Source organism: Odocoileus virginianus, chromosome 23 (assembly GCF_023699985.2).
Source record: "Odocoileus virginianus isolate 20LAN1187 ecotype Illinois chromosome 23, Ovbor_1.2, whole genome shotgun sequence".
Taxonomy (NCBI): domain Eukaryota; kingdom Metazoa; phylum Chordata; class Mammalia; order Artiodactyla; family Cervidae; genus Odocoileus; species Odocoileus virginianus.
In genome coordinates, this window is record NC_069696.1 from 40,178,724 (window position 1) to 40,193,861 (window position 15,138).

General features: G+C 37.7%; 1 protein-coding gene across 19 annotated transcripts in view; it reads left to right on the top strand.

Moving 5' to 3' along the window:
• The window catches only part of RBFOX2 (RNA binding fox-1 homolog 2), a 278,293-nt gene that overhangs the window by 249,608 nt on the left and 13,547 nt on the right, over positions 1–15,138 (top strand). For 10 of the 19 annotated variants that reach the window (XM_070453973.1, XM_020883931.2, XM_020883932.2 and 7 more), the window contains 6 exons: positions 1,322–1,414; positions 4,229–4,289; positions 7,848–7,901; positions 8,031–8,123; positions 9,221–9,365; positions 13,035–13,074. In XM_070453973.1, coding sequence (XP_070310074.1) covers positions 1,322–1,414; positions 4,229–4,289; positions 7,848–7,901; positions 8,031–8,123; positions 9,221–9,365; positions 13,035–13,074 — 486 coding nt within the window. Of the gene's footprint in view, positions 1–1,321; positions 1,415–4,228; positions 4,290–7,847; positions 7,902–8,030; positions 8,124–9,220; positions 9,366–9,853; positions 9,907–13,034; positions 13,075–15,138 lie in introns of those variants that run through there. The other 9 variants (XM_020883933.2, XM_020883934.2, XM_020883939.2 and 6 more) reach the window with 4 other exon arrangements.

The following is a 15,138-nucleotide window of genomic DNA, read 5'->3' on the forward strand; positions in this document are numbered from 1 at the left end:
TTGAGAGACAAGGACAAAGCACCTAGAATGAAGCTGAAGTAGTGCTTTTTGAAATAGTCCTGCAGTATATAGTAAATCCTGCTGGTATTGAAATTGGTAGTAGGATATGATGACCCAGACTAGTTTTTCAGATAAAGTGTGAACAAAGGAAGTGAAGGAAATGGCATCCCACTCCAGTATTCTTGCCTGGAGAATCCCGTGGACCTAGGAGCCTGGCAGCTGTAGTCCATAGGATCGCAAAGAGTCAGACACGACTGAAGCGACAGCACACACACATACACACAAAGGAGTAAAGTGGGCTAGCTCCCTGGTTTCCTGCATTTTCTGCTTGACAAATTTAAGCTTCATGGTTTGTTTGTTTTCCAGCATCTATGGTGGACAAATAAATTAATCCTAACTCAGTAGCAGCTGTATTGCTGTTCTATGGTATTCTTTCCTGTTGAATAGTATGCAGTTCATGTCACTAACTAGATCTCACTCCCAGTCTTTTGACTATTCCTTTTCTCTCTACATACGGAAAAGAACAAACACATTGAGTAGACTTCAACAGATGTATAATTTAGGCAGATCTGGATAAGCAGTTTCTGAACTCCAGCTGAACATATTCCTACTCTTGTGTCAATCTGTTCGTTTAAAATTCACATTGAAGAAAAGTTATACTTGACCACTGCCTAATGGTCTTTTCATTTGCTTAGATGAACATGAGTGCTCTCCTCTCCCACACCCAGTACCCACAAATCAAACATCCTCACTATGTCTTAAAATATCCCGTTCCCAGAGGAGTTGATGGTGCTGTAAGCCATAGGCCAAGTGGAGCTAAAATGGTTAGACCTCCTAACAATTCATTATATGAAGCTGGCACCCAAATATCAAGCTTTATATAGAAGTTGCTGAGGAATAATAGATTTGATTATTTTTTAGTATTAGATAAAGGGACATGTATTGACAGCATGAAATGAGAAAGATAGGATTATTTTTAAATGTTCAGACTCTCGGTTGACTGGTTTGATCCGAGTAACTCTATACCTCAGTTTTGGTCTGGCCTCACATGCTTTTGTTTTACTTCATTATTGTTATTATTGTTGTTAATGTTAATCACATTATTACTATTATCACTACTACTATAGTTCTTTATCCTTTTATTGGATTTCATTTCCCTTTACAAAATATGCATGGACCAACAATGTGACTTTGGGAGAGTATTGCTGAGTTGTTGCTGATGTCAGTTTCATACTGTGATATTTTTTTTTCTATTTACCAAGAGATGAGTACTTCAATATAACGATGTGCATGTTTTCCCCCCTTCTCCCGCTGCATGCAGGGATTCGGGTTCGTAACTTTCGAGAATAGTGCTGATGCAGACAGGGCCAGGGAGAAATTACACGGCACCGTGGTAGAGGGCCGTAAAATCGAGGTGCATGTCTTCAATAATTCAACTTCTGGTTTATATTTTTATTTCTCTTTTTATGTATTGCCTCACTTATTTCACATTTGGAACCCTGTCTTATTTGTGGTGTGTGTTTGTGTCTCTGTGTCCTTCACTTTCTTGCACTAAAATGCTGTAAAAGTAACACTTCTATCCTCCCCCCCCCCCATTTTTTGATTGTTTGGGGGTTTTCCTTTAAATTTACCTGTGTGCGAATGTATATGTATTTGATTTCATTTACTTTTTTCCTCTGAAATGTTCATCCTTCTACTCTCTTGATTTTTTTCCTTTGCTTCAGTTTGCGAGACTCTGAAGTCCTGTAATCAGGCCAAAATAAAACTAACGTTGAAAACGTCTAAAAACTGTCCAGTTTAGAAATGTGTCCTATAATGAATCAAGGGGCCAGCCAGTATCCTCTCTCTTTTGGGAGTCCAGTTTGCCTCCACCTGCGTGTAATAAGTAAGGAATAAAAGATCATAGAGGTTGGGAGGTGGGGAGGAAAGAGTCCAAAACTCATGTGGTTTTTAAATATATTTAATATCCAGAATTTCAGCAGTTACTGAATAAAATTCTCCAGCAGAGGGTTGGGTGGCCACCTGTAGCACATACTAAAACTAAGATTGAGTTGGCCACCTGGTGCTCACTGGCCCTTTCCATCACGCAGTGAAGGTTAACTGGCTCCTTTCCCCTCTCCCAGTTTTTAAAAGTATGAAATATAAAAGCCACCATTTTGAGTAAGATGTCTGCATATTTTGCTTTTTTTCCCCCCCCTCCTTTTCCAATGGTTTAGCATTTAGGGCCCTTCACTTGACTCACTCTTTCCATGGTAACTATACACAATGCTGGCGATGGTGCCCGTTGGCGGTAAGTGAAACCAAAGCACTAGAGAAGAAGCTTTTTAAAAATGTAATTACAAACAAATAAGAAAGAAAAAGTCCATCTGCCATCTCACATTAACACTACAAAATGTGATTTGACTTGTTCCTCTTCCTTTTCCTTTCCCCCTTTTATTTTCAATGCTGTTGAGTAATGCCGCCTGGACTCTGGATGTACATATTGTTTTGTAGCCGTCTGAGCTGTTTGAGTACTGACGTCATGGTGATTTTTTTTCCCCTTGCACATCTTACTCAGAGTTACTGAACTCCAGTTTGGCTGGTTTTATTAATGCACTTCCTGCCCCTACTTCCTCTCCTCCTTTTCCTCTTTCCCAGAGCTCTGTTTGTAGCTATGACTGTCCCTTCTTTGCCCTTGACAGCTCTCTCTCCTGCCCGTGACAGCCTTCCTGACTTTCTCTCTTCTTTTCCCTTGCTTTTGTTCCCCTGACCCACGCTCTCTTCCCATCCTCCGCCCTAGTCCTTCCCGCCCCTTCTCTGTTCTGTGCAGCTATTGGTCTCTTTGCTGACTGGTGGTTTCTGATTGGTTCTGGCCATTTTTCCTTTAAGTGCTTGGGTGCTTTCTGCTCTAGCAGCTAGTGGAAGCTGTTGCCCCATTCTAATCCTTGTCTGTGAGAGCCTCGCTCTTCACTTTCTCCCGTCTTTCCAAAATTGATTGTTTTTTTCTTTCTTTTATTTGTGTGTGTGTGTTTTTTAACTGCATGCTCTCAGTCTCATCATTGTGTATCCCATTCTTTCTTTTTAAATGTGAAATGTTGATATGATTTTGTGGGCAAACTAGAGTAAATGAAGTTTCAAGCTCTTCCTCACATAGGAAGGTGATCACTATACAAATCTGAAAAAAACAAAACATTTTTGGTTCCAGCTCCACCTAAAATTGGTGGAGTTTTTGGTAGCAAATTTATTGCTATTCAAATTTAATATAATATACATCCCCAGAGTGAAATAAAACATATTTTGTATAATTTTTATGTTTTATAATTCTTTTAAAAACTGGTCTGTTTCTATGTACCTGACAACATAGTATATAACCAGGTTCTATGGTAAGGCTCTACTCTCCTTGTAAGAACTTTGAAGCTGATTCTGACACTGGACTGACTACAGGATCCTGGCTTCTAAGTGCCATTCATCTTTTCTTCATCAGCACCATCTTTATAATGCCTACTTACCTTAGCTCTGAGAATGCTTTAATCATGCAGTTCTGTAATGAGGGTAGAGAGTACCATAAAACAAAAGAAACATAAAGCTTTTTTTTTTCCAATTCTTTTAAGTGCCTGATATACCAGCCTTCTGAAAACTTTCTTCTTAAATGAGTAGGGCACATAATCTAGAAAATTCAAAATAGTCCTAAAGCCTGTCAACATAGGAACCTTAAGTTCCTATACTTTTTTACTGACCTCAAACAGTAAAATTTTATACAAGCATGTAAACAGTGATAAACATGAGAACAGATCAGGTCCACAGATTTTTTTCTCCTATCTTCCTGTAAATCTGTTTCCTGAACCACTGTAGCAAGCCTCTGTTTTATTAATGAACTTCAAAGTTCACATGCAAACAAGGCTCCTTCCAGTTTTTTTCCATATTTTCCTGAGTGCAGAGACTTCTCTGTTAAAAGATCTCCGAAGAACTTGCAAATGTACTCTTTCTTTGGAGTCCTGGATGGTAAAGTTGCCCTAGTTTTCCATTTGAAGACCAAGAAACTGTATTTTACTCTTGTTAGCCTCATTTAATGAACACGTTAATTAAAATACTATATATTAATATTTTCTATTGCTATATTAATTATTTAAATAAATTATCTCTGAAATTTGCATTGTAAACTGAATACTTTGTAATTGAATGAGCACCTCCATGTTCCCTAATGTGGTCTCCTTCCTCCCTGCCCCTCCTTTCTACTTTGTACCTGTAGGTGAATAATGCTACAGCACGTGTAATGACCAATAAGAAGATGGTCACACCATATGCAAATGGTAAGAGGTTATGAATCATCTTCAGAAAAATGTCACTTATGTCATTTATTCTTGTATAGGTATATGAACTTTTCACAAACATCAAAGACTTTTTTGATTTCATTCTTCAATTTTTTTATGTACATTGAAGTATTTTTTTTACCTGGCAGAGTTAATTTTTATAAATTACCTTTTTGGTTTTTTTAATTATTATAGTCTTAGTCTCAGTAAAATCCATGATATATAATGTGAACATGTCATTTGAGATTTCTCCTCAAAACCCTCTTTTAGCTGCTGTAGTTCTTTGTAATATGTTAGGCTTGTTCAAGATCCTACTTATCTGAACATGAGTGGAATAATTCTTGACCTCTTGTTCTCCTTTTAAAGGAATGCTCTAGAGGTAATAGCCACGGGGTATATGTGTGTGTAAAAATAAAACTATTTTGTATTTGATGGTTACATGTTATGTAGTGAGTTTTATAAATGTTTCTCATTAAGGGGGAGTTTTTCTGTAAATATTTTGTCTAACAAAAACAGAACTTTTGCTTCAGTTGCCAAATTTAATCTAGATTCATGTTGCCTGAGTAAGACAGGATATAACTTTAATCTATAGTACAAGAGTGGTTTTACACACTGTGCTCCACAGGACCATCTTTGGGAGGGGGAGAAAACTGAATGGACTGGGTCTTGAGGCCCATGGCTCCACTTTGAAGAACCTCATTCACTGCTCTATATTTTAGAGTTCTGCATGAGATTTTATCTAGAGTAAAAAGAAGAGTTTCTCCCTCTATTGCTAGAGTATGACAGTATGTGCTGGTAATGTCTTAAGTCAAGTAGAAGTGTATTAGTTGACCTTCAACAAATAATGTGTAGCTCAGCTTTTTAAATAGAGTATAGCATAATTTGCATTTATTAGCATAACTTGCATTTTCCTTAGTCATTTTACTAGTGTGTGTCTTGGGATACCATCACCTTCCAAGTTATCTTTTGTTTTCTTCTTTTCACTGCTTCATAAAAACAAGTTTTTGCAATTTTGATTTTTAAAAAATCAAATTTGAACAAAATAAGGAGAGGCAAAGTATGGCAGATTTCCTTTAGATCCAGTGGGACAGACAGAGCTACTGACTGGAACTGAAAAGACAGGAATTCTCCTGCTAAATCTGTCTCTTCGTTTTACTCTGTGACAGTGGGCCAGTTTCCTAACCCATTTCTGTTTTCACCTCTATCAAGTGGCAGCCAGAATTTTAGCACCACCAGGCTCTTAGTCATCAAAACCCAGCCTTCTTAGCTTTTTCTTTAGGAAATAAAGCCCAGGGAAATATAGTATTGATACTTACTCATTGTCCCAGAAGTGGTGCCTATCTTATCACTCTCTTTCAGTTTTGTGAAAATCAAGTGACATAAACACCTGTAAAAATACATTGTAAAGTGTACAAAACTAAACATATTCAAGCTTTTGTTGACAATATTCCATTATTATCATGTGCATCCATTGTATGCATTTAAAGGGAGTGCTTAAAGTAGTAGTGCCACTGGTAGGAAAGGAAAAGTTCATTTTTTAATATTCTAAATCACTACTCAAGCCTACGAGAGCAGACTTTAGAAACCTGCAGCAACCCAGATGCCCATCAGCAGACGAATGGATGAGGAAGCTGTGGTACATATACACCATGGAATATTACTCAGCCATTAAAAAGAATTCATTTGAATCAGTTCTAATGAGATGGATGAAACTGGAGCCCATTATACAGAGTGAAGTAAGCCAGAAAGATAAAGACCATTACAGTATACTAACACATATATATGGACTTTAGAAAGATGATAACGATAACCCTATATGCAAAACAGAAAAAGAGACTCAGATGTATAGAACAGACTTGTGGACTCTGGGAGAAGGCGAGGGTGGGATGTTTCAAGAGAACAGCATTGAAACATGTATATTATCTAGGGTGAAACAGATCACCAGCACAGGTTGGGTACATGAGACAGGTGCTCGGGCCTGGTGCACTGGGAAGACCCAGAGGGATCGGGTGGAGAGGGAGGTGGGGGGGGGGACTGGGATGGGGAATACATGTAAATCCATGGCTAATTCATTTCAATGTATAACAAAAAACTACTGTAATGATGTAAAGTAATTAGCCTCCAACTAATAAAAATAAATGGAAAAAAAAAGAAAAAAAAAAAAGAAACCTGCAGCTGCTGTGTTAGAGATTCTGCAAAGAGCATACTAGGTGCCTTCAAGGTGAATTCTCAGCATGTTCTTACTGGCTTTGAGTCACCTGACTTGTCTAACAATGCAGAACATTTGTGCTTTTAGAACTCCAGTAGGATCTGAAGACAAATTTTGAAATTTTCATGCAGAATAATGAAGAGGCATGTCCATAAACACATACAATAATGAATGGGGGATTGGAATGATTCCAAATGAATGGGTTTTCTCGAGTAATGTCTTGGCTTATAGTCATTTAAATCTGGTGATTGGCCTTTTCATCTTTCCAGTCACATATTTATAGAGTAGCAGTGACACAATGTTACAATGTTATAAAAGAATTAAACCAAAGAGCCAATCTTTCAGAAAAATAAAATGGCTTATTTATTTATAAAAATTTTATAAATTTTATAAAATGATAAAATTCAAGAAATATTTACTAAGATTTTTCATGTGGAATGCTGCTCTATCAGTGGGCAATAGAATGTTTCTCTTTCTTTTTTTTACCACTTGCCATATCCCTATAAATATAAAAAAGGGAATGTAGAAATTAAAGTGACATCAAACCTAATATTTGGAAATACTTAAAGTGTTTACACTAATGTTCTGTAGTGGTCTTGTATTCTTTAGCTCAAAAGTCTGATTAATGTAAATGTACTTCTTATAGATTAAAATCTCAGAAGACATGCACCAAAGTTAGGAACATACCTTAAATTTTATCATTGCATGTCTCTCCTTGGTGACTTGGTTAACTCCAGTGAAATCCCAGTGGGAAATCCCAGTGAAAGAAGATTTCCATTTACCTAGAATACCATTAGCATGCTCTAAATGAATATGGAATTCAGAGGTCCAGGTCAGATTTGAATTCAGTCAAAGGATACTGTTTTATAATAAAACAGCTAGAGTAGTAAACAATGTCAAGATGATATAGAAGACAGTGCATCACAATGGGATACCGAATTACATATATTGTGCCTTTTCCCCTTCTTCTAAACAAGGACTAGGTCAATTAGCAGTTCTGTGAGAGACAGTATACAAAACCCCCAGGATTTATTTACATTTCTTTTTCCTTCTCTCATTCCCTCTCCATCTTCCTTCCTTCCTCCCTCTCAGTTTTTTTCTCACCTCCTCTTTCCCCCACCGCCTCTCCTTCTGCCAAATATTCGTTATCCCTTCACTGTGCTAGTCCTGCTTAAAGAGGGTCAGGTCCAGAGATGTCATCACCCTCTCGTGTAAACCCCCACCAGCATCCTAAAGAGAAGATGGTACCAGGCAAAAATGAATCCAGAGGGTCTGAAGCCCTCCTTTACCTTCTATCTGCTCCTCATGTAGTCTTAAACATTTGCTCACTGGCCTTTCTTCCATTTCAGGTTGGAAATTAAGCCCAGTAGTTGGAGCTGTATATGGCCCTGAGTTGTATGCAGGTAGTATTTAATTTTTCCATTTGTGCTATTTACATATATGTGGGTGTGTGTATACATAAGTTTATTGTTTTTCAATTTCCTACTCCTTGGTAATCTTTTTGCACCTTTTCATTTCCTAAATGCACTCAGCATCCAGTTTCCAAGCAGATGTGTCCCTAGGCAACGATGCAGCCGTGCCCCTGTCAGGAAGAGGGGGTATCAACACTTACATTCCTTTAATCAGTAAGTAGCCTATGTTGACCTGGCATGGTGTTTGACTGTTGTAAGTAAACAGTGATGTATTGGTCTTTTTGTCCCCCCAAATACATGTAACTGAAAAGGAGGCATTCATGAGAGAGTTAAATACTATCATTAATGCCCTGTCCTATGCTGGAATCTTAATAGCCTGTGCTAGAATCTTTTTGATCAAATGTTAAGGTGGCCACAAAGCATAAATAGTCAGAAAAGGTAGAAGAGGATGAGGACATGTAAAGAAAATTTTAATTCTGCACTTTGTAATGAAGCAAACAAAGAAGGGATTATTGGTGGAACGTGTTGTACATGATGTCTGTAAGTCAGCTCTGGGCCCTTGAGTAGAATACCACTCAAATGCCGCTCGAGTTTTATTGATTATTCTCAGCTCTGTTGGTATCTCTAAAGTCATTTTGACCTGAGCTATTTAGCTCCAGCAAGAGAGATAATTAAACAGAGTTCAGTGGATACGGAATCAATGTCCCCTCATGCTTTCCAGAGGATAGCACACTTAAAACAGGCCCCTGGAGAATGTCTGCCTCTGTAAAGGACACAGGGCTGCAGGGGAGAGGCAGTTTCCTTCTCACCTCTCATTTCTGGACTGAAACATGTTAGATAAAGAGTTATGTGGACTCATGATGTGTCTGAAGACAATTTAGTGTGCCTTGGAATGTGGCGGCATGTCAAAAGCAGAAAAGGATATTCTTATGAAAAATAATTATTCAAATGGATGTAATAACATTTGGAAATGAGATTAATAGTCAGTTAAAGATTTTATATCAAACAACTTAAACTGTAGGAATGAAAAGTCTCGTCTCCATTATGGCAGCAGTTCTCAAGAGCTTCCTGACCCGTTTCTCATCAGCTTGCATTGTAAGGCCAAAATTGGGAAGGAACAAAGAAAACTCATGATTTGTGATAAATGAGGCATGGTGTCACTGAGTTATGGCATATCGCGTATTTCCATTTCTTTTTGAGAAAAGTTGTGATGTGGAGGTATCTTTTCATCTTTCCTGTAATTGTTGCAAAGCAGGTTGTGATGGTACACGTGCTGCTGAATGCAAGTTGACATTTCTGTCATATTTTGGGTCTCCCTTTAGTTCCTGGCTTCCCTTACCCAACTGCAGCCACCACGGCGGCCGCTTTCAGAGGAGCCCACCTGAGGGGCAGAGGGCGGACGGTATATGGCGCAGTCCGAGCGGTACCTCCAGCAGCCATTCCCGCCTATCCAGGGTAAGCAGTAGAGTCCCAAATAAGCGACTGGATAAAACCAGAATACCATGGCCCTCTTATAACTTCTGGGATGTTGCCGTGCCACATAGTAGAGATTCTTTGAATATTTGCAAATTAACAGATTAGATGGCAAGAACCATACCATTGTCAGAATGTAACAGAATATCAATGCATTATATAAATCTTCATCTTGGCCACCTTAAGCCCTCACAGTAGTGGCTTAAGACAGTAGCCAGAACTGTCTTGTGTTCACTAGCAGTGTGTTGGCATGGAGTTCACTCAGCATCGCACGAATTTGGATTAACACTCCTGCAGAGAACCAAACTAGGAGCTCAAGATGGTAGTGCAAGACTGCATCTGCTGGGCTCAGCCCTCACCACCACCCTTGCTGGGGCTGAGGCTCTCACATGTGCCCTCCCTTGTGGCTTCACTGCCTGGGTGGTGAGCAGCAGAGCTAGTTACCCACAATGGATTTGCTTTCTTTGTAGGAGACGGATTAAAAGAGGTTAATTCAAAGATGAACCAAGTCCAATTGAATCAAGGGAGAAAGGGAGAAGTAGGAAGAATAAAACTACAGTTGGCTTCTGAATGATGGTAAAACAACTGATGGAGCTGAGCATCCTTCACCCTTTGATTTTTGTATGGAGGGTGTCTCATGCAGTGGAATGATTCCATAGCAACAAATAAATCCTTTGTTACTGAATGGGGGAGGAGGAGTGAAGATGGCAGGTTTTGATTTCCGTTGTTTCTTAAGGTCAGCCTACAATGTATATTTTTATATAAAGAGTGGACTTTTATAAGTTAGTTGTATCAGGACTTTCTTTCTTCAAAGATGTGACGTTTGTGTTCCTCATCTTTTTTCTGCCTGTGACAGGTTTTCTCCCCATATACTTACTGAAGAATAAACAGTGGTAGAGCAGCCTATTCATTGCTACTTAGTTAAAATGTAAAGGGAAAGAGTCTCCTTTGTAGGTCCTTTTCTAACAGCAAAATTGACTGTGAGGTGTACTGATTCAGTGGTCAGTCATAGACCAAAGGGACATGCCATTCGGGGTCCTCAATTACACAGAATTAAAGCATTTTTATCAGATAAGACAAATATGAGTGTTGAAATTGGCAGGCTCCAGAAGCCACTGGAAGGGAACTACTTTAGAAATAAACCTTTGTTTGCAGTTTATAGATGTTTAAATCCCATGCATTCCATCATCTCCATCTTCTGCCATTACTTTTAATTTTATCCTTTTTTCCCTCTCAACTTGACCTTTGACCTTCAACCTCTGACATCTCCTTTTAAAGCAGTGACTAAAGATACAATATTGTTTCATCGAGCTATATTCAAGTAAAACATAAAACTGAGCCTTGGATGTTCTACACACTAGGAAAATTGTTTACAAAGTGTCTTCCATTTCATTCCAAAAGATTGTACTGTCATGTTTGCAAAGAGATACTGCTCACCAGAAACATGGGACTGTATTTTGTAATATTCCTGAGTTACTTTATCAAGTGGTCGAATTTGTTCCTATTCAATATAGGTCATTTCAGTATATTGGCCAAACTTGAAAACCCATTCTCTACCAAGTCTGTGTCAGGTATATATTTGCTCAAAGATATTTTACCTTTATGTCTAATCACATCAATTTCTGTGCATTACATTGAACGCTAATTTCCCATGTTTTATTTTTTATTAACTAAACCACCTGTTTACATGGAAGATGGCAAGGAATAAGTCCAGTATTTTATGGGGAATGGCCTAAAATTGCTTTTTAGCTTAGTGAACTAATTTCATCATTAATCATTGTGTTCTAGCCTCCTCGTGGCATTTGATATAGGGAATATTGGAATTCTTCTAGAATTTAGGTGAATATTCCCAATGAGTGATACAGTTTAGCATAAAATTTACTCATGTTTTTAATACCACCACTCTTCTCTACAGGAGAAATACTTTCGGTCTTTGCCTATTTCCCCTTACTAAAATAGTTGAAGGTTAATTAGTCACCACTTGGCATCAATGCTTTGGCATTTTATCAGCCTTCTCATTATGAACAAGTCTCTTTTTTACTAAAATGCAATTGAGAGTCAGATTATTTTCTAACCTCAGATTTTAGCTGCAATTGGAGACTGAAAATGGACAGAATTTACCTAAATGACCTCAGAGATGAGTTTGATTTGCCTATTGTATAATACAAAGGCACGAAATAATTGGGGCATCACAAAGTGTGATCATACTGTCCTGTAAATACAACAGAACCTCACTGGGGGTAGAATTCAGAAACTTTATAGCTACCTGTAAAAAATAAATTATTTTCATATTCATATTAAAACTATGACTTGATAACCTCACTTACTAGCTTGTTTATTACAGTGGAGAAGGTAGTAGTGAAAATTTCCAGCTTGTTTAGTTGAATAAAGGATAAACAGATCTTTTAATTTTAAATAACCAAATCTTGATCTAGTGAAAAGACTTTTATCTTTTTTCCTCTACTGCTATTCTGTGTCTTTTGGTCCCAAAATAACATTTTAGGGAAATTATATTCACAAAATACCTCAAAAGGCTTGAAATCTATATCTTCATTATAATAGTTTAGTGTTGCTTAGGATTAAAAACAGAATCATGTGGTGTTTTTTTTTTTTGTTCAATACAAATTTTTCTAAACAGGAAAATAAATCTTTTTATTCCTAATCAAGCTACCTTCTCTATTTTATTTATTTAAATAAAACAGGTCATGCCCAGAACCTCAGTTATCAACTGTATTTTTCAGAATTCCATGAATATTCTTATGGTCAAAAAAGAACCCTTAAAGTCTTCCAGTTACTCCTCCCACTCTGGATTATATTGTTACTATCTGGGATCCCCACTGCACCTTTCAATTCTTGGACCTTGGACCAATCACCTTAACCTTTAGCTCATTATCTCTGCTTGTGAAAGCAATGCATTGTGGGTATTTTTGGTTGTGTTTTTTTTTTAATTACATTTCTCTGTTTACTTTGGTCAGAATTGATTGACTTGTTTTTCTGAGGTGTTGCATTGGTTCTTAAAATGCTGAATAATAATACTTTGCATGCTTGTGTGATCAGCCAAATCTTATCGCATGTCTAATGTGCAGGGTAAAAAGCAGGTGATGTATGGATATCAGAAAAGAATTTCCACATTACTCTGAAACTGATAACAAAATACTAAACATAATGTTGAAGCATACTTTGCATACAGGTCCTGCCCTAGTGGGATTCTTTGGGGCTTTTTTTTTGTTTTTTCTTTTTTTCATATTTAACCCCTCTCTGCACAGACCCTGCCCCCAACCCCACATACACACACCCCTTTTGAAGAAAAACGTCCTCTTAGGACAAGCTTATTTTTTTTAATACTCTCAATATGAAAGGTTGGTGTTTCCAATCCAGCAGGTTCTCCATAGCTATACTTGGCCCTCTGGGGATGCTCTTTATTTCTCTCATCCCACTCTAGTTACTAGATTGGCAGGCATTTCCTTCTAGGGTTGCAACCCTCCCCTGCCTTGCCTGTCCCAGAGCCGCCCCAACTTCTCCAGCCCAGGGTCCGTATTCATACATCACCTGCCCGTGTAGAGCGCATGTGCATGCTGCCGTCCTCAATAACCGGAATGTGTTTCTGTTCTTTTGTTTTTTTGTTTTTGTTTTTGTGTGGATTTTCTGCAGTGTGGTTTACCAGGACGGATTTTACGGTGCTGACCTCTATGTAAGTACACACACTGGGGCCTTCTCGTCCCCATCCCCTGACAAGCCAGCCTTTTTTTTTCTGTTTTTCTTTGTTTTTGTTTTTGTTTTTTTTAATATAGTTTATTTAATTTTTATTTTCTTTTTCCTTGTGGATATATATATATTTATATATTTAAGAATGCAAGCATGCTTCTCTGCCACTGCGCTTGCCCCTGGGTGCAAAAACTAAGCCTTTGGGTTTCCTGGTCATTGCTAGAATCAGTCTACTGGACATATTCTTTTCCCTTCCCTATGCCCACAGATGTTCTCTGTATCACAAATATACTTGAGAGATGATCAGCAGGTTTAAAGTCTTTTCTTACTGTCGTCTCATGTGCATACATAAATAACAGGACAAGCGTAGCCTGAAACCAGCTCTTTCCCTCTTCTGCTTTTCTTTTCATTTCACATCCCTCTTTAGATCATTAGGGCTTTGATTTCTGTAGATGGCAAGAAGCTTCCTGAAATGTGTGTTTTCCTGTTTCACATACTTTGAGAGAGCACTATCTTGTGAAAGTGAGGTGAGGAATTGATGCCAGTGGAGAGTGGGTAGGAATGAGAGAAAACCAAATACTCCGTGCATAAGGCTTTTCTATATCAGAAGGTTCACAGCCAGTGGGGCTCTTTCTTTAAAAGCCATCTAGAAGGAAACAAATGGCATCATTAGCAACCTACACTCTTCTACAAACGTTTGACTCATACAAGATTTGTTGATTTGACCAGCCATGGTAACATCTTTATTACTATCCATGATTTAAACTGTCTAGCTATAGTTCAAGTCTCATGATTGGTGGTCACATGTTATTTAAAATGTGGGCAAAATGATCTAACTGACAAAAGAGTGAAGTTTTTGAGTTTTGCAAGTCTTTTATTAGGACCTCTCTCCAAAGATCTCTTTCTAAATGCATGCTTAGTCTAACTACCCACATTGTTAAGAAATAGTTTCCTGAGAAAAACTTGTCAGCATGAAATGATTCTTTGGGCACAGTGTAGAATTGTCTGGAAATGCTTTCTCCACCCTAATTTCTCCAAAGTCGATAAGGGTACCTTTTTAATGAACTGCTTCCACAGTCTGCCAGAGATTCCCAGCAATTAAACCATTAATGCCCTTTCAGAATGCATGTGGAGTATGCATTCTGTATTGCTGGAATTAGACAGGAGAGAGTGGTTCTCTGAGATACGGTGAGGGGTGTACACACCTTGCCGTTTAGAGCAAACCTTCAAAGTACACTTGAACACATGCATGAAGGAACCTTAGCCATGATTTGGTCCAACCTCCACACTTTGTGGATATGTTTCTTAGATTGTGACTTACCCAGATTACCAAAATTGTCTGTTTATCCAAGCATAAAACCCAAATAATCAATATTTCATTACCTCTCATAGTAATTTAGTTAAAATCCACATCTTTCCTCTGATGGTCTTCAAGAAGTAAATGAAAGACCTTTTTTTCTTATGCTCACGGTGAAACTTGAGGATTAGGAAACTATTAATATATCCTACTTTTATACCAGAGTGCACTTTTCTAAATATATGTATTTACATAAGGTCTTATAAGCATGCACATCCTCCCATATACATTAGTATCCATAGTCTCATGAAGCTCACCTTTATGTTATTTAAGTTTTCTTGAAATCTGATCTATTAGAGTACACTTCCACTTGAATTGGGAATTTTTTCTCTGATATCTTATTTGGGGATTTCTTAAGTATAATGTACTTCTACCTTATTAAGATTTGCCTCCTTCCACCTTGTTAAGTCATCCAACCGAGTATTTGTTAACAGTTCTCTCATTTCCTTAGTTTACAATATATGACTTTATTAAGAAAGAAATGATTTTTCTGCACTTGTTGAGAAAATACTCTTGATTTTTTTTTTAATCTACAAATTGGACCACTTTATCAAGCTGAACAGAAGTAATTCAGCGACCTTGCCAAAACATTTTTTTGACCCGTGGCCTGTAGTTGATGAAAAGACTGAATAGTAATGGTATTATTTCTTAGTTATCTTAAACCAGTTAGTTACTTAGAGGAAAGAAGAAAAA